General features: G+C 36.7%; 2 protein-coding genes across 2 annotated transcripts in view; one reads left to right on the top strand and one right to left on the bottom strand.

Moving 5' to 3' along the window:
* Positions 1 to 34: 34 nt before the first annotated feature.
* Positions 35 to 6,649, bottom strand: LOC114457871 (galectin-3). Its single transcript, XM_028439992.1, has 6 exons — positions 6,598 to 6,649; positions 3,350 to 3,396; positions 2,598 to 3,164; positions 2,429 to 2,517; positions 2,155 to 2,326; positions 35 to 323 (listed from the first exon to the last, which is right to left on the bottom strand). Exons 2-6 carry the CDS (start codon positions 3,389 to 3,391, stop codon positions 165 to 167), a joined length of 1,029 nt encoding a protein of 342 aa, XP_028295793.1. The 5' UTR covers positions 3,392 to 3,396; positions 6,598 to 6,649; the 3' UTR covers positions 35 to 164.
* A 7,802-nt stretch (positions 6,650 to 14,451) lies between these two features.
* pak5 (p21 protein (Cdc42/Rac)-activated kinase 5) overlaps positions 14,452 to 19,355 on the top strand; it is a 100,828-nt gene continuing 95,924 nt past the window's right edge. The window contains exon 1 of the mRNA XM_028439913.1: positions 14,452 to 14,692. The gene's annotated coding sequence lies outside the window, so the exon portion shown is untranslated. The remainder of the gene's footprint in view (positions 14,693 to 19,355) is intronic.

Raw genomic sequence — 19,355 nt, 5'->3', positions numbered from 1 at the left:
AACATATCAGCTTTGTCCTTATGTAAGTGCTTATGTAGGAACTTTCAGTAGTTACATAATAATGTGTGGATGTGCAGATCCTGTGTACTCCTATGTCCATGGGTTGATACATTAGGTGCATGAATATTCATATTTAAACACAATAATATGGTATTTTGAGTTTTTCAAGGCAGTGTTTCCACGTTGACGTAAGTGAGGACAACATCGTGCAGGATGTTAATTCTGTCAATCCGGTTAAACTCCATCACACGGTGGCGAAACTCAAACAGTGGGATGTTGTTCACCGCCACCCGGAAAGCCTCTGGTGTGCAGAGGATCTTCATCTGAAACAGAGCAAAGGTGCCATGTCGGATAAATCTTTAAAAAAGAGCTAAAAAAAAAAGAAATTGCTTATATATATAATATCCATGTTTGTGTGTATATTATGTTCATGTACTGTATGTATCTTTTATTGTCATTGTCTTAAATATATGAGGACTATAGATGGAAAGTAGCTCATGGCTAAATCTGGCACATTTAAGAACCATTTGTGCACCAAGGGTTGGGGTCAATTACATTTTTCAATTACAATTACAATTCTTACAAGTCTTCAATTACTCATGGTGAATTACAACTCAATTTTGATTATGGTGGCTGGCATTTTTTCCTATTACAATTGAAATTACAATTATAATTTTCCCCCTTAAAGTTACAATTACGTTCTCAATTAATAAAGTTCAATTACAATTAATCACAATTACTCAGCCTTTAATAAATAACATCATAAAACATGTCTTAAATCAGCTACACACAAAAAAATATTATCTCTCATCCAATTTGTTGTTAGTGTTACTGGCGTCAGTTAACACCGTCTAAGACACAATCTATATATACTGTAGTTCTATATGAGAGCTTGTTAAACATGGTTGTTATTGAGCAACATGAGACCCTCACTGACCTCATGGAGCCTCCCTGCAGTAAAGCTGCTCCCTTATCTAGGACCCCTTTCCATCTTTTCCAAAGGTTAGCCTGATGTTAACCATGAGAGAGTGACCTAGGGTCAGTCAAACGCAACATGTGTATAGCATTTTCTTCTTTTCATCAGCATAATCGTTCACGATTAAGCACGAGAAAGCAAAAGAAAGCAGGGTTGGGGTCAATTATGATTGTAACTGCGTCATTCATAATTAATTACAGTTATGGCGTATCATTTTAATTGTAATTTTAAAAATCTGTTGGTGTCGTAATCGTAATTAAATTGTAATTGAGTTTAGATAATTACTGAGGATGCAGAAGGCTAGTGCTAATTCTAGGTTAATGCTATTACTAGGCTAATGCTATTGCTAGGCTATTGCTAATGCTAGGTTAATGCTAATGCTAGGTTAATGTTATTGCTAGGCTAATGCTATTGCTAGGCTAATGTTGATGCTAGGCTAATGTTATTGCTAGGCTAATGCTATTGCTAGGCTAATGCTATTACTAGGCTAATGCTATTGCTAGGCTATTGCTAATGCTAGGTTAATGCTAATGCTAGGCTAATGCTATTGCTAGGCTAATGCTATTGCTAGGCTAATACTATTGCTAGGCTAATGCTAATGCTAAGATGAGGCATTGCAAATCGAGGGGTATACTGATCCAAAAAAGGCTCAGATGTCCACACCAAAAATATTAAAACCTATATTTTCATAGATAAGGGAGCCCAACAAGGTAACCAATAGATAAGAAATTAGATGATAAATATTTGTTTTTAGTGTATTTTACAGCTGATTTAGTACCCGTTATCACAAAAGATGCTAACAGAAACAGAAAGCTAACACAAGAGGAAGGTTAACTTTTATAAGGTTATTTATTTCAGGCTCAGTAATTGTGATTCATTTTAACTGAACGTTAGTAATTGAGAACGTAATTGTAATTGACTTTCTGAGGATAAAAATAGTTGTAATTTAATTGTAATTAATAAAAAACTACTAGTCACTGTAATCGTGATTGAATTGTGATTGAACATGGATAATTGAAAACGTAATTGTAACTAAAAAATGTAATTGACCCCAACCCTGAAAAGAAGCAATGTTTTCTAATTAGTTGGTTAATTGGTTTTGTTAGTTGTGGAATCAAAATCATCTGGAAGCAGGTTGTCATTAACATCATAATCGTTAATATTGTTACGCTACGAACCTCGAAGGGGCTGCCAAGAGCAAAAGGTAATGGTCCTTTCAAGTCCCTCTCCTCGGGGCCCCAGCGCTCGCCCAGTTTGCTGTTACGGACGACCACTTGTTTGCCCCCTTCATTGAAACGAGGGTTGATGTGAAAGGCAATGTCGTTTCCTCTGAGGAAGTTCACCGTAAACCTGCGGTGGAGAGAAACAACACGACAATGTTTCTAAAAATCTATCAAGTGGTGTTCAAACCAAAATTAAAATCTTAATGACTCTAAACATGCGTTGACTCACATTTTGGCATCAGGCTTAACATGGCCCAGGATGGTCATCATCATTTTATCGTACACTCCTCGAGCCAGGTTCAGGTTATATGGCACACTCTGAATAGGAATGAGAGGCCTGTTATTTCCTCCTGACTTCTACATGTACTGTAAGCCAGATGTTATTGCTTGGGACTTACTAGAGGTCCAGATGTTGGTGGGAGCCAGTGTAGAGGCACCATTGTTGGATTCTGTCCAGGCCATCCAGACTGACCCGGGTTGTACGCCCATCCAGGGTGAGCAGGCCAGCATGATGGGTGGCTGTTATGACCAGGTGCAGGTACAGGCACTTGTGCTTGGACTGGGACTGGATTTTGAGCTGGGGCTTGGGCTTGAATGGGAGTTGGAGTCTGGGGAAGCTGGTACTGGGGGCCAGGCCAGCAAGGCTGCACTGGAGTTGGACCTGGAACTGGAGAGGGAGCTTGGACGACCGTAGTTAATGGTGCAGCAGCAGCAGGTGCCGGCGTCATGACTTGAACTGGGGGAGAAACTGGAACAGTAGCAGGAACCGACACTGGAGCTGGATGTGTGGCAGTCCAGCATGGTGTGTTTGGTTGGCCAGGCCAACATGGCACTAACTGGTTGGGCTGACTGGGCTGTCCGGGCCATGTAGGGAACCCATTGGATGCTGGCAGGCTGGGCCATAAGCTGTTAGACTGTGGGGCAGAACCAGGCGGCGCGCAAGGGCCACACAGAGCATTGGGATGCTGAGGTAAGGGAGGAGATGGGGGAGTAGGAGAGAGAGGAGGGTCAGGAGAAAGAACGGCAATACGGGGAAGAGAGAGAGTGGACAGAAGGGAAGACACCAACTTGCAGTAGCAAACATTTGGCAATAGGCAAAACAAAAGACAATTGTTTTTTTAAAAGAAAATGTTGACAATGTTTGTCTTACCAGGGCAGCCATTTGAGAATTGGTTGGGTTACTTACATCCATATCGCCTGCAGACACAACAACCATATTATCAGAAGTGAAAATAATGGATTACAAGTGGGCTACGCACGTTACTGTGACTGAGTTGCTTTTATTGCTCTTTATTTTTGAAATGTATTCTGAATTTGATGGAGAGCCAGTGGAGCTGCTGGAGGACAGGGGTTGCGGTGATGATACGGGCTCCAGAGTTCTGGACCAGTTGGAGTTTATGGAGGATTTGTGAGGGACACCGAAAGAAGTGAGTTACAAAAATCGATCCAGGAAGTGACGAGGCTGTGATCCAGGATGGCAGTGGAGTGAGGAGTGAGAGACGGGCGGAGACGGTTGATGTTGCATAGGTGTAAGTATGCAGACCGGGTTATGTTATTGATGTGGGAGTGAAATGATAGGGAGCTGTCGAAAATGACACCCAGACTCTTCACCTGAGGGGAGGGGGACACGATGGAGCTGTCAATATTGAGAGAGAAAGAGTTAGTTTTGGAGAGGATGGATTTGGTACAAATGAGGAGGAGTTCTGTTTTATTGGAATTAAGTTTGAGGAAGTTGGAGGTGAACCAGTTTTTCATTTCTGAAACGCAGTGAGTATGGGAGGAAGTTTGGAGAGTGGAGTCAGGTTTGCTGGACAGATAGAGCTGGGTGTCATCCGCGAAGGAGTGAAAATCAATGGCAAATTTCCTGAAGATATTGCAGAGTGGAAGGAGATAGATGATAAAGAGAAGGGGGCCCAGGATGGAGGCCTGGGGAACACCAGAAACGACAGGGGAGGGCTAGGAAGTGAAGGTTTTGAGTTGGATGAACTAAGTGCAGCCTGAGACGTAGAAGTGGAACCAGTGGAGAGGGGGTGTGACTGACGCCAATGGAGGAGAGTCTATCGGGGAAGATGGGGTGAGAAATGGTGTCGAAGGCCGAACTCAGATCACGCAGGATGAGGATGGAAATGAAACCAGATTGGTGTTGTTTTATTTAAAAAAAAAACAACAACAAAAAAAAAACAATTGTACATGTTGACAAACCTTTTATTTTATACAGATGCATTTGTGGAAAAAACAACTAAGCTTTGTTTCTTCTTTTTTAAGTTTATACGTGAGATGTTTACTGTATACAAAAGAAATGTGGCAAGATTTATTACCAAAAATAAATGCGGGGAGTGAAAGTAACTAGTAACTTTAAGTTATGAGTGCTATTTAATTCAGCTACTTCCTATTTGTAGTTGAATATTTTATGTATGACTTACTTGTACTTGAGTGCAATTTCAAGTAACAGTACTTCTACTTGAGTAGAGTATTTCAGTACTATTTACGCCTCTGCATATTATGTCATTCAGCTTTCAGAAAAAAAGCTTCACAGCACTATGTAATATAACACTAATCTCAATGTTCCTGATAAATTAATTGATTAATAAGACCTAAATACCAAAACCTTACAATGTTTCTCTGAACAAGGCACAAACTTTCCCCAGTAAAGTGTAGTTAACAAAGTGACCACCAGAGGCCTCTGCAGCTCAAAGTCTAAACCAGGGGTCTGCAACCTTTACTCTTAAAGGAGCCATTTTGCTTAATTTGACCTGGATTAAAGACCTTCCGGAGCCGAAAAATACCTTTCTCAATGAAGACAATACAGTTTATAAAATTTTATACAGTTAAAATAATATTGAATAATTTTACGAGTTATTGAATTTGATGATCTACAAAAATAAGCTTGAATTTGATAACACGATCATGTCGATCAACATATGCTAATTGCTAATTTCTTGCAACATGTCAAGCATGCATATTAAGCTGGCATGTTAACAGTTAAATATATGTTTCCTCACACAAATAAAATCTCTATTGTTTTCCAGGATTGTGTTTTTGTTGGTTTAGCTATCTTCACCAGGGATTTAAAACTTAAGCTTAGCCACAGGTGCAAAAAAAGTTGATGGTCTGTGGATGTTGCAGGAGGTGATGTAGGGAGGTTCCAGAGTTATTGCACAATGTGATTTAGTTTTAGGTTAACCAACTGTTTTGTCATAATTTTATTTGAAGTTAATGTCATTCATCATCAACAAAAAAAGCTATAGGGAGCCATCGCAAAAGTGTCAAAGAGCCACATGAGGCTCCAGAGCCGCAGGTTGCAGACCCCTGGTCTAAACCAATGTTAACTTTAGAACAATGGCTGACTCCACGTGGACTATTGGAAGCTGAAGCTCATTGAGGGCCACATAATGTCCAACTGTGTGAGGAACATTGAGAAGTTCATGAGTCATGCAGGAATACAGAAGCACATTGATTCCAGCTTTAATCTAATGTGCCGTTAAAAAAAAAAGAATGTGCCACAATAAGGATTATTTTGTGGCCGTCATGGAAAACTAATATAGGCTTTATTTGTTTCCTGCAGAGGTAGATCTTTGAATCACAAATTACATGATTTTCATATTAAATATTAAATGAATGAATCATTTTTATTGTGGAGGATTTGGTTGACTTTCTATGATCAGAATTTCAGTGTTGTAGGCTAAATCTCAGAACCTAACTTATTAGCTATGCTGTTGAATATGGTATAAAAGTTATTAATAATCAAAACTGATTGCATTAGGAGACTTTAACAACTTTTAGCCTTGTTGTTAAAGGAAGGTCTATCAGCATAAAACACCTTGGTTAAGTCTGTGGGCGGTGCATTGATTTGCTCATGGACAAATGGACAAAAACAAACACAAAAGTAAATTAAAATTGTTTACTAATAATTATTAAAAAATGGGAAAAATGTGGATAAGTTGTAAATGTATCTGAGCTGTAATGACAGTAAATTTCCCCACTGCGTTATCAACAAAGCTACTCTACTATAAATATTATCAACATTGTATTTTTTGCACACATTTTGTGAAATAAAGTCATATTTTATTGATTCTGGGGTCTCAAAAATAAGCATTTTAGATGTATAAATCCATACCTGTAATGACTACATGAGGGGCTAAAAAGGATTAATGATATAAAGATATATTTTTAAATCATCAAGTAAGCTATTTGACTAAAATCCTCGTGTTTGACAGTGATTTGTCCTCAAAATGAACAAGTTTGACACCCTGCTTTTAATCAAAACTCATCCTAAGAGACATCATTAACTTTTCCATTGAGCTTTTTAAGTATGACATTAAGATCAACAAATACTGAGGCGTTTTGTGTGTCGTAAATGAGGAGAGGATATTTAGAGAAATAAATTTGTATCTCTACCTGTTTCTGTTGTCCTCTGGCACACACACGGCGCTGGATGCTGGTGGTGGCGTGGTTTAGACCAGTGAGTGACACCCAGCTTGACAAGCTGTCTTTTATATCTAAAAATCATTGAGATTGGCTCCTCCTCCTCATCACATCATTCCAGTGTCAGAATGATGTAAAAGATTTATGTCAAAATATACTGTTGTTAGAACGAATCTGCTGCTGCACGGTGGATGAGGATTTCAACCAATGTTTCCTTTTAAAATTTCCTTTTGACAATTTAATTATTCTGAATTAAGTTTTGCAAATCCAGAGAAAATGGAAACGTCACAAAAAACCTAAAGGTGACACCTGCGTGAGCATGTATTTATTTATTTTGCATCAGTAGAAAACAGTATGACGTACATGCTATGTTAATATAAGATGATATTCCCTTTACTGACCCATGAGCAAGGCCCAACGACAGCACAGTGACTCATGTTTGTGCTGATGTGTTTCCTTACAGCAGTCATGGGACTGAATAACACACATGCAGTGTGTGTCCAGGCTACACAGAGTAACACAATTAAAACTCACATATAATGCTCCACTCAGTGCCCCAAGTGATTCACGCATCAGCAGTTAAAAAGTCAGACTACGCTGCTCGGTTCAGCCTCAGGTTAGGTTAATGGGGCTTTTTTTTTTTTTAACAGGCAACTTGATATTTTATTCTACATGAGATCATCCCTGATAGCACACACACATTCAGCAACATAGCCAAAAGAGCCCCAGCACAAAAAACAGCTTCATGGAAGTGACATTTTGCAATTCTACAATTTTTACAAGTGCTATCACTGATTTGGGGGGAAAAAACACACAAAATGAGGCATTAGGGGTAGAATGCCGACGCACGATCTGAGGCCGACATCGGCGAGACGTATGCGCGCTATCTGGGATGTTCGTAAAATGAACCGTTTTGAAAGCATTAGCATTCTATTTTTGTGGGTTTGTGTGATGACAGACCTCAGCCAATGCAGTAATAATCCAACAAATATGCAGAAGTAGCTGCGATGAAGCACTTTTACATGTGTGCTGTGCTGTGCTGACAGCTGCAGTGGCTGTCCCTCCAACATTATTAGATTAACCATCATGTGAGCTGAAAAATGTCACAAATGTCAGAACGTCTTCGAATGCACAAGACATTAATCCTGCCTGAATCCCACCCGGCTGTAACTTTAAACTTCCTCCAAAAGCTGCTTTTACACACGCACTGATGCACCTATGACAAGATGGACAATTTTATTTCAAATGAACAGCCACTGACGTTAAAAACGTATTGTTTAATTATAAAAAAGCAGTGATTTCAGGAGACTGACGTGACCTTTTCTGCAAATGAGAGCAGAAATAAACGCGGGTGAATGCTTTTATAGCAATAGAGCATTTCATCTGCAAAATATTGCTTTAAGGACTATTAAAAGGTTAAAATAATTAATTATATATGTAACCTTGAGAATACCGTAGAATCACATTTATAATGCCTTCTTTTAAAATGTAGTATCATTTTTTTTTCAAAGCCTCCATAGGCTGACAAATGCTGAAAATGTAAAAGCCTTGACAAAAACGTCTCAGCTGTCATGGCCAACCTGTGTTTGCTCCATGTGTTCATTTGTGTTCATTAATTCTTCATGAGCCTAAAGAAAGCACTCCCTGACCTCCAGAGCACAGCTGTGGTTCTCCACATCAGCCATTAGGTGCAAGATTAAAGGGCGTTGCCATCTTGGGCAATCAAGTTGACCAAAGCTGTGCACGCGTTGGTCTGTGTGGGTGTTGTTTTTGTTTGGAAGTGTATCAAAGTATTTAACATCTTGATATTAAAAGCTTCATCACAGTGAAGAGCTAAGAGGCCTTCATTTTTGAGTCAGTGTACCATTCAGGTAGATTTAAACTTGGGGGTCAAACACCAAGCTCCCTGTTTCACTGATTTATAGGTTGTCTTTTTCTTCTACACCACCTTTTCTGTCATCACCATCCACACCACCAGATGCAACATTTTAGACATACAAGACATTTTTCACACAAAGACAGTTTGTCGTAAAACATCCCAACATTTCATTCAACCGTTTTGTTCAAATTGTGACTAATTTTACATTAAAATGACTAATAACACAACTACATTACAGTTACATTGGTTCATCACTAAAAAGCCCTAAAGCACTAGGTTACAGCTGTTGATAAATGTAAGTAGTAGGGGTGTGCATTGCCATGAGTCTGACGATAATATACAATTCACGATTTACATGTCACGACATGATATATCTTGATACTAAACAATACAATATACATCGCGATATATCGCAATGTGAATAATTACAAATTTCACCTTTACATGTACAAAATGGTATGAAATAACTGGTAACTAAGTGTAATTCCGGTACCAATAACAAAAACAAGTGGGTTGTTTTTAGTCAAACTGTCAAATCACATTTTTCAAAAAAGTTTCACTTGCTTCTACAACAGATTCTGATTCTGTTAAGTTCATCTATAAAAGTGTATGTTTTATGAAAATAAAGTTCAATCAAGTTTTAAGCTAAAGTGCATTGCGTAGTGAGGTAGTTTAACAAGGTCGTATGTGGTTCACTGACACCCAGTGATCGGGCGTTTATGTAATACTGTATGCATCTGTTAGCAGAATAAATATGTTTTTTTTTTTCCATTTAAAAAACATGATTAAAAAACATCGATATCAACATTATTTTGATAATCGTGAGGCGAAATATCGCGATATAGCACAGAATCCATTTTTTTTTCCCTCACACCCTTAGTAAGTAGAAGTGATTTAAATCCATTAAGTGTGCTCCAGAGTCCCTCCACTAAACTCTTTTATTTCAGGTCACCATTAATAACATAACCTCACACAAATGAAATGAGTGTTTATTCCCAAAGCCTTTTCAAAGAAATAATTCACTTGACTTCAAACTGTTTCAAGAACGTTTCTTAGACTTTTCCCACAACCTAGCAGTGACTTGATTGACATACAGTAGATAATCATTTGATCAAATACAGCGCACGCATTATTATATTCACCTTTGATAAGCAAAAAAAGAAGCTTTGATAAAGGATTATTGAAAGCTGCAGATTGTCCACAATTAGCTCCTCTTTAGCCTGATTCAGAAGCCTTAAATAAAATATGTTCCCTATAATCTCCTCTACTGTGTGATTGTTATCGGTTTTCACAGCAATTTAGTGCATCAAAAAAAAAAAAAAAAAAATGGCTTAATTTGAATGTGATTGCAAATAGAAGTGTTTAATTGGAGTGGATGTTCACCATGTGGTTATGACATATGCTGTTCAATAAGAGGGGAGGAAGTAATGATGTCATTTGCAGGAGGTTTCATCCAATGGGGAGGCTGTGGGTAAAGGAGAGGACTATGAAACATGCTGCTGTTGGGCAGAAGAAAACAAGCTGCTCGGAGTCAGAACACTAAAATGCATAATAATGTACTAATATTTACTTAGACCTGTCATCTTTGACTGTGAGCTGTCGTGTTTGTATGCTTGGTTTATCCTGTAATGTGTCAACTTATTGTTACCGTTGTCTTGATTTGGTTTTTCTATCATGTATGTTTGTCATGTTTATGTCTTTTAATGTATTTTATTGAAATTTTTAACATCATGGCCAGGGGACTACAGACGAAAAATAGCCTCCTTGGCTAATTCTGGCTTTTTTTTTTAACTCATGTTTAATCATGTGTTTTATGAAATTGCACTGTCCCCTATTGAAGTAAACTAAACTGAATTTATAAAGAAGATTATTTAATATTATTACTTTTTTCTTTTTTCCCCCCTCTCTCTTTTTTTTATTTAGAAAAAAAAAAAAAAAAAAAGATTATTTTAACTGGCCAACCAAGGTTATTTCAAGAAAAGATGAAATACTCCCATCATATCCACTCATACGATACTTGACTTGTGTGAAACTCCACTTTTTACTTACTCAACAAATTGCCTAGGGTACTGAAAGTCATATTTAAATTTAAAAATGTGTTTTAATGTATATATCATGTATTTTTTAATGTATTTGTTGCTGCAATGACAATGTGTCTTTTTGTACCTTTTTTTGTAATGTTTCTGTATATATATATATATATTATTTTATTTATTTATTTTTTTAACACTGTTTTTTTTTTATTTTTTCTGTTCTTATATGTGCTAGAATCTTGATTTTTGGGGATCCAATGAACAAATAAACATATACTGTAAATAAACACGCAAGCCTTACTTTGGTTTTCAACACTAGGATGCTTGCTTTAAAAAAAAAAAAAAAAAATATTTGTGAGCACGATGGATGAAATCAGTGTGTGTGTGAGAGAGTAAAGGAGATGAATCCAACTACAGTACTACAATACTGCTGCAGTTGCCATGGGGACAGCTGATGTCTCCAGGAAGCTGATTGTAAAACTGTGCACCAATGACATCATCATTTTCTGCCAGGAGATTAGTTTAATGAAGTGATTAGTAATATACAGCTTTCACTCAGAGACGCTGTCCTATCTTTAATGGCGGTTGCTGCTATACCATCACATACTGTACTTGACTCACCTTGTTGACCTGTGTATTAACAATAAATACCACTAGATGGAGATGTCAAATTCTTGGACAGAGCCTCACATTTATTTTTTATGCAATTACTGTTTGATGAAAGGTCACCAGGAGGCTGTTGTATTTTTTTAGGTCAGCTGACATTTCTATATTCAATCTGTATTGTAGGACATAAATGGGTAATAGCTCATATATTTATTTTTTTTAAAAAGTGTTTCTATCAGCTTTGGGGTCAATAATAATTGTAATTGTGTAGTTGATAATTAATTACAATTATGGTGCAGTTATGATTGTAATTTAAAAAATCTGTTGCACAAAAAAAAAGAATTTTGTATAAAAAAAAAAAAATTGTATGTAAAATATTCTATTTTTCTTCAATAAAAAAAAAAAAAAAAAAAATCTGTTGCTGTCATAATCATAATTCAATTGTAATTGAGTTTAGTAACCAACCAAGCAGATTAAACGTAATGCAAGGCGCCAAAACAGCATTGAATGGAGGTTATTTTCCCCGTGTTAGAGTTCATAAATGAAGCTATACTTAGAGCATGAGAATTATTTTATTTTGAATTGAGTTCATTGGTGTTATTTTATTTTTGAAAACAATTGTACATTAAACTAAACTAAACTAAATGTGGGGGGTGAAGTACTATCTAATTGAGCTACTTTTTACTTGTACTTGAGTATTTTATGTATGACTTACTTGTACTTGCTCCCAGGTGAATCTTCACTTCCTTTAATGAAGTGAAATGTGTGAATCATTAGATTAACGAACATAAATAAAATGAATAAATAATAAAAAAAAAGATTAACCAACATATACAACTTTGAAGCACAAACTGAACAAGCGTAAATGTGAATCTTGTCCAGTCTCTTGGAATCAATCAAACTAACAATTTTACATCCAAACGTTACACTGTAAACTAAATTTTATGTTACTAGTAAATGTTACTAGAACTAAAAAAAAAAAAATTGAAGCAATCAATTGCCTCAATTTATTTAAATTGATTAACTTAAAAGTCAAAAAAATTTCAAAACTGAAAAGGTTGGATGACTGGCTACTTGTACTTTTTGGTAACAGTTAAATTAAAGTGCTATATGAATAAAGTTTATTTTTAAATAATCCCTAGTTGAAATAATAGGATTGTATTATTCTTAGCATGTCATTACTTAATTCTATTAATTTGTACTTAAGTTGCGTTTTTAAGTTATGCTTACTAAACAAATGTAGTTAAAGTTAAAGTTACTCAAAAAGGAAGAACATGTTACACCAACTAGACATAATTAAGTTAGTAGAACTTTTTTCTTTTTTTTTAACATTGAGTATAAACTACTTAATATACTTAAGTACATTGAACGTTCGGGTTTACAGTGACATCTATTCAGAGTTCACTGTTATATTGACAACATGTCTAAGCATTTTAACTAGGGATGTAACGATTCACTCAACTCCCGATACGATTCAATTCACGATACAGGGTTCACGATACGATTTTCTCACGATTTATTTTACAAAATGGGACTGTAGACAAATGATGACTGAAAAAAATTCCTTTATTTTTTTGGGGAAAAAACTATACTATTTTACTTTTATTTTTCATTGTCAAAAGAATCCCTTGATAAACTATTCAAAACAATGCAATTTAACTAAAAATAAATCTTGAATGAAATAAATAAATGTAATGCTGTTTTAAAAAAGTACTGCGATTCAATTTTCAGAGCATCAATGTGAACCGTGGTACCTTTGAATCGATTTTTAACTGCCTTACGATTAATCGTTGCATCTCTAATGTCTAAGCATTTTGTCTTATTTATACACAATGACCCAAGTACTCATCCTTCTGATGGCACTTAAACGTTCTATGACACATTTTGTCCATCACTTTTGAGTGATGGACAAAATATTTGGAGCAAGAGACTAACTTTTGCTGAGGAGGCAAAGTTTTTTTTTACGATTTGTACAAATTGTTTTGAGAATGTACCAAAGCGACTGAGAAAAACTGGACTAGATTGACATATGCAGCACATACGTGCAGTAAGGCCAAGAATGCACTTCTGACATGATGAGTTCAGCTCAAATTTCCCACCTGTGTGACCAGCTGATAGAAATAAATGCACAGATGCTTTTCCTCACACACACACACACACACACGCACACACACACACACACACACACACACACACACACACACACACACACACACACACACACACACACACACACACACACACACACACACACACAGACACACACACAGGGGACCAAGGCCAGGTGACAAGCATCTTGTCAGAGAGACAGATGAGAGATCAATGAGGGCTGAGATACAGGCTGTCACAAAGCTTGTACCCTACAATTATTCTGGGGGAGGGGCTACCAAGTCTGCTGAACCTAAACTATTTTATATAATGTATTTTTATTTTGTAAACGTGACCCAATGTGATTTGTAAGCTGTAATACACACATGCATATATTTATATTTATTTTAGAGATTTTACTAGATAGATGGATGGATATATAGATAGATAGACAGACAGACAGACAGACAGACAGACAGACAGACAGACAGATAGATAGATAGATAGATAGATAGATAGATAGATAGATAGACAGACAGGCAGGCAGACAGACAGACAGACAGACAGACAGACAGATAGACAGACAGACAGACAGACAGGTAGATAGATAGATAGATAGATAGATAGACAGACACAGACAGACAGACAGACAGACAGACAGACAGATAGATAGATAGATAGATAGATAGACAGACAGACAGACAGACAGACAGACAGACAGGTAGATTGACAGACAGACAGACAGACAGGTAGATAGATAGATAGTTAGATAGATAGATAGATAGATAGATAGATAGATAGATAGATAGATAGATAGATAGATAGATAGATAGATAGATAGATAGATAGATAGATAGATAGATGGATGATAGGTAGGTAGATAGATGAATGGGTGGATACAGTAGATAGATAGACCAACAATTTTGATGAAGAGCTATTTCCACTACTGACAATGATAACATTATCACCACAGTGGCCACCCTGAGGTTCCGTCCCTGACGTAATAAAACAGTTTGAACCAATAATCCATCACATTAACCTTTTCTCCATCAAGTGACTAATAACGTTTTCTGAGGTTTTGAATTACCAACAGCCTCTCTAAAGGTGAACATATTGATGTATATTGATAAAAAATGGTTTCTCTCATTGATGATGATGATGATGATGATGATGATGATGGTGATGATGATGATGATGATGGTGATGGTTGGGGAGGCTGGCAGTGCTCACACCGTGCGTGCACACAGGTGCTCCACACACGCTCTCCGCCCTCTCCGCCTCTCACTGCGCTCATTCGCTGCCCTCAGCAGCCCCGGATGTAGCAGACACAGTCCTCCACTTAGTGATAATAACATGGCGCTGGCAGACACATAACGGTGCCCACCGCACTGCTAATCCCTGCTGGAAGCGGACAACACAAGCGGCGGGACATGTGAGCTCCCGGAACCCCGGACACGAGCAGGTATGTGCGGGCTTTTTTAACGTGTTGGTGCGGCTCGGTTACTAACATGGAGATGATGGTGAGGATGGTTCTTGCAGGGAGGCGAAAAATTACAGGCGTGTTAAAGCTTGTCTTTGGGTTTGGTGTGTGTGTGCATGTGTGTGCTCTGTGGAAACACTCATCAGTCCGTGCACATATAAAGAGGGATTCATTGGGCCCATGTGTTGTCATGGCTGTCACAGGCGCTCCGTGTCGACCGCTGTCCTTGGTGTTGAAGAGGGTGGGCACAGGAGGCCTGTGATGTGATGCACTGCCTGTTTCCTTCTCTAAATATGGAGGAATTGTTTCTGATGCTAATTAGATCATCCACAGCCTCTCAGTAGCACAGTGTGTGTTTCATGTGTGTGTCTCATGATGTTGGACTTGCACTGGACATTTCTTCCACCCATGACCGAGATAATGTAGGCCAGGTGAGTATGGGGCGCCGATTGTAAAGTTTTTTTTTTTTTTTTTTTGTTGCAACATTTAGCAACAAACCACGTTTAAAAAACATATCTGATTTCTTTTGTTTATGTTACTTTTGAAAAGATTTCCAGTATTTTTTTTCTCTCTCGTAAAAACATAATGTAAATGTTCAATCTAAATGTAAATGTTAAATGTTAAATGCAAAAGGACAAAAAAAAAACAAAAACAAAAAAAAAAAAACAATGATGCTCTGAATGTCAAATGAATTTCTGTCAATGCATCCATGTCGGAAATGAACTGAATAAATAAAATTAAAAAAATAAATCTAAATGTTGAATCTAAATGTCACAGGTGAAACTAAATATTTAGCTATTATGAGCCCATGACATTTTGATTTAACATTTAGATTTAGATTTAACATTTACATTTAGATTTAACATTTAAATTTAGATTTAACATTTAGATTTAGATTTAAAATTTAACATTTAAATTTAGATTTAACATTTAAATTTAGATTTATATTCAATATTTAACATTTTGATTTAGATTTACCCACCTAGCGCCCAGTCTGAGCTGAAGATAGGCACCGGCAGACCCCCACGACCCTGAAAACAGGAACAAGCGGGTCTGAAAATGTATGGTTGGATGGATTTCGATTTAACATTTTAACATTTAGATTTAGATTCACAATTGACATGTTTTTTTTTTTTTTTACGTGAAAGGAAATATCACAAATTTCACAAATATTGCTGTAAATCTGGTCAAAAGTCACATGTTTTTTTAAACATGGTTTGTTGCTAAATGTTGCAAAAAGCTGAGGTTTATTTTAGCATGCGTAACTTTACGATCGGCGTCCCATAGGTGAGGGCAGGAACAGATGGCTCCCCTTCAAGTTCACAGTGTAGCGTTGGGATTACGACGTGTAGACGAAAATTAAAAGTGGTGGCTTGGCTTGGCTGAGCTCGGGTTCCCCCCCTTCCTAAGCTTTTAATCACCTTCACAGCTTCACTGTAACAATAAGGGTAATAATCAGAGGTGTAAAGAGTACTGATATCCTAGTCAAGTAGAAGTACTGTTAATTGATTGAAATTGTACTCAAGTACAAGTACAAGTAAGTCATACATAAAATACAAAAACATTTTTTTTGGTAATAAATATTGTCACGGTTTCCTTGCATACAGTAAACACCTCATATATAAACTTAAAAAGGAAGATACCAAATCTTGCAAATTTGGAACGTAATCATCTGTATAGTATAAAAGGTTTGTCGAAATGTACAATTTTTTTTTTTTTAAATAAGACAACACCAAGAAAATTCAATTCAAATTCAAATACACATTCTCAGTTTTGAAGTATAGCTACATTTATGAACTCTAAATGTGCCATGTGGGCAACAACATAATAGGTAGAAATCTCAACCTGAACTGAAGAAAATGGCTGGGCTTTGATCAGAAATGGCACGACGAAGAACATATGGATTATGTTTATTGTGCCTTCATTAATTACTGACCTAAAATCCGTACAGTACTGTTGGTTTTAAACTATTTTAACGGTTTGGTGTAGAAATAGAACAAATTCCTTTAGTTCTTTAAAAACGTACTTAAGTATAAGTAAAATGACTGATTTAGAAATATACTTAAAAAAATAATGAAGCCATAAAAGCAATATATAAATATCACTTTCACCCTCACAGCTTCACTCTAACAATAAGGGTAATAATAATAGCATGTGTCCCCAAACACTAAACATATACTGTAGTTTTCATCTCATTTTCAAATTTTTCTACTTTCAACCATCATATTCCTGTACTCCCATGATCCTTTGCATTCATGTTGGTGGCATCCTTTTTTTTTGTCTCATGTTACCGTGGCAACCACCAAGTTTATATTTTGCCAACAACAGCCTCCACTATTTCTCTGAATAAATAATTTATTCATACCTTATTGCTGTTTCAAAAACGCTATCATTGTATATTATAACAGCCAATTAGCTGTTACTTCAGTTCTTTGAAGGATTTATGCTGAGTCATACTGTGTGTGTGACTGGAGAAATAAGGTGCAAACCCAAGTTTGCTGACTCAACACAAGGCTGAGGACCTCTGCCTGTAGAAGCAGAGTAAACTCTTCAAATCATTGGTCACCAACAATAATGAAGCTATAATTTATATTTTTATTTATAATTTTTTTTGCTCTAATTAACCTAATATAAAAGCAGAGCACATTGAGAAAGAGAGATAATATTCATTGTGCAGTGAGTTCATCCCAATAAATGCAAATTTGATAGGACCAAAACTTGGATTTTGAATTAAAATTAAATGTGTTCTGTTGTTTTGAAACTAATATGTTTGAAAACTAAGCTTTGACTATATTAATTTGCATATTAATAATAATTATAATGAAAGTGATTATTAGCTTCTGGCCAACAAAAAGTGAATGATCAATCCATGAGTAATAATATTCTGTAGGATATAAACAATTGTGTAAAGGATTAGTTATAAAGTTTTTATTTGTATATTTTGCATCACACATTTTCTCACCGTTACTTTTCTCTTCTTAGCTTTGGTCAAAATGTAAATATATTATCAGGATTTTTCTGCATTACTGTAAATGTTGATGGGATGTGTCATTTCTAAATCGGAGTAAACTTAATTCATAATCAATTAGGGCTGACCAAAAATGTATATCACAGTATATGACTTTTTTTTTTTTTTTTTTTTTTTTTCATGCATAATCAGGTGTTCACAGCATTTTCTACTGGTTGAGAATCAGAATCAGAATCAGTTTATTTTACAGAGTACAGTTAAAAAAAAAAAAAAGAAGCAGCACATGGAATTTGATTTGGTAGTCGGTGCGCGGAACAAAAAAACTAAAATACAAGCCAGCAGCAATAATAATAATAATAGTGATAAACATAAGGATAAGGGATAAATAAAGGGTTTAGGATAAAGAAAAATAAAGATAAAGATAAGAGAGAGGAATTACTGCAGTAGATTGACTTAGGATGGTTGATGATGAGTGAATATTGTAGAATAATTCCACACTAGTAGTAATACAAGCTTGTATGGCTCTTTGCTGCGCTAGCTTAGCTTTAGCATTAGCATGATTTCTAGCTATAAATGCTGCATACTCAGTGGTGTGGTGGTTTCTTATGGTGAATAAGGTAGCGTTTTGTTTGCAGCTCCACCAGAACTTATTTCCGCATTATAAGAATTACAAATTGCGATCCTTTGCTCTCTTTTATTGTGCGTTACTGCCGACATGCTAAGCTAACCGTGCCTCCGTGTACGTGAGTGTTGCTCTCCTGTAGCAGAGGCATGCGCACGCAGGCACATGCTCGCATGCAGCTTCAGAGCTTTCAGTTGCGTCTTTATCCATTTACACGTATGATTTACACAACAACTAACACCAGAGTGCTACTGTTCACCTTCTTATTTAGAAGTGCAACGTTGAAAAGGGTACGGTCTGAAACGCGGCGCAGCGTAGCATTCCAAACGTTGCGTAATCAAGTCCACCTGTATGGTGGTATATTAAAAATTCACATCATAACGAAAATATATAGCGGTGTTCGGTTTGAACCGGTATACCGCCCAGCCCTGTAATCAATGCGTTTGGATGCATAGACGTTGCTTCCTGATTATGTTTTCAGCAACAGCTTTACATGATGATTGAAGCTTGAGGGATGCTGAGGCATCATGGCTTCAGCTTGCAGTAAAAATGATAATAATAACCTTTGAAGTTTCTACAACCCTTGAACCTGGTTTCCTCTCTTCCCGTCACGTCTGTTTCCCAGTCCCTCTCTCCTTTCTTTCTCTCACACACTCGCAGGGACCCACTTAACCTGTTTAATGTTTCAGGATAAAGGGTGAGCACTTAGAAGAAGACAGCGATAATGAACACATGACTAACTATTTTAGTCCCCGTGGCTCTGCACTAGACTGCTATTGCTGTCCGTGAGGAGGCAGACTGAGGCAATTGCACATATTCACAATTACATAAGAGTAAAAGGGAGCCTTAGATTACCTCATCTATTCTAAAGAAGGCAATTGTACGCATGCCAGCACGAAATCCTAATTCAGATCCCTCCACTTAAAATTCTAACCTCACTTGCCGTTAATTACCCTTTGTGCTTGAATAGTGTCTGCAATACAAGGGTTATAATGTGTTTCCTGTAACAGAATAATAGTCTTTTATTTATGTAAGAAACAAAGTGTCTGAACCAA

Source organism: Gouania willdenowi, chromosome 24 (assembly GCF_900634775.1).
Source record: "Gouania willdenowi chromosome 24, fGouWil2.1, whole genome shotgun sequence".
NCBI classification, from domain to species: domain Eukaryota; kingdom Metazoa; phylum Chordata; class Actinopteri; order Blenniiformes; family Gobiesocidae; genus Gouania; species Gouania willdenowi.
The sequence above is the reverse complement of the archived record's forward strand: the minus strand, read 5'-3'. Positions and strand labels throughout refer to the sequence as shown.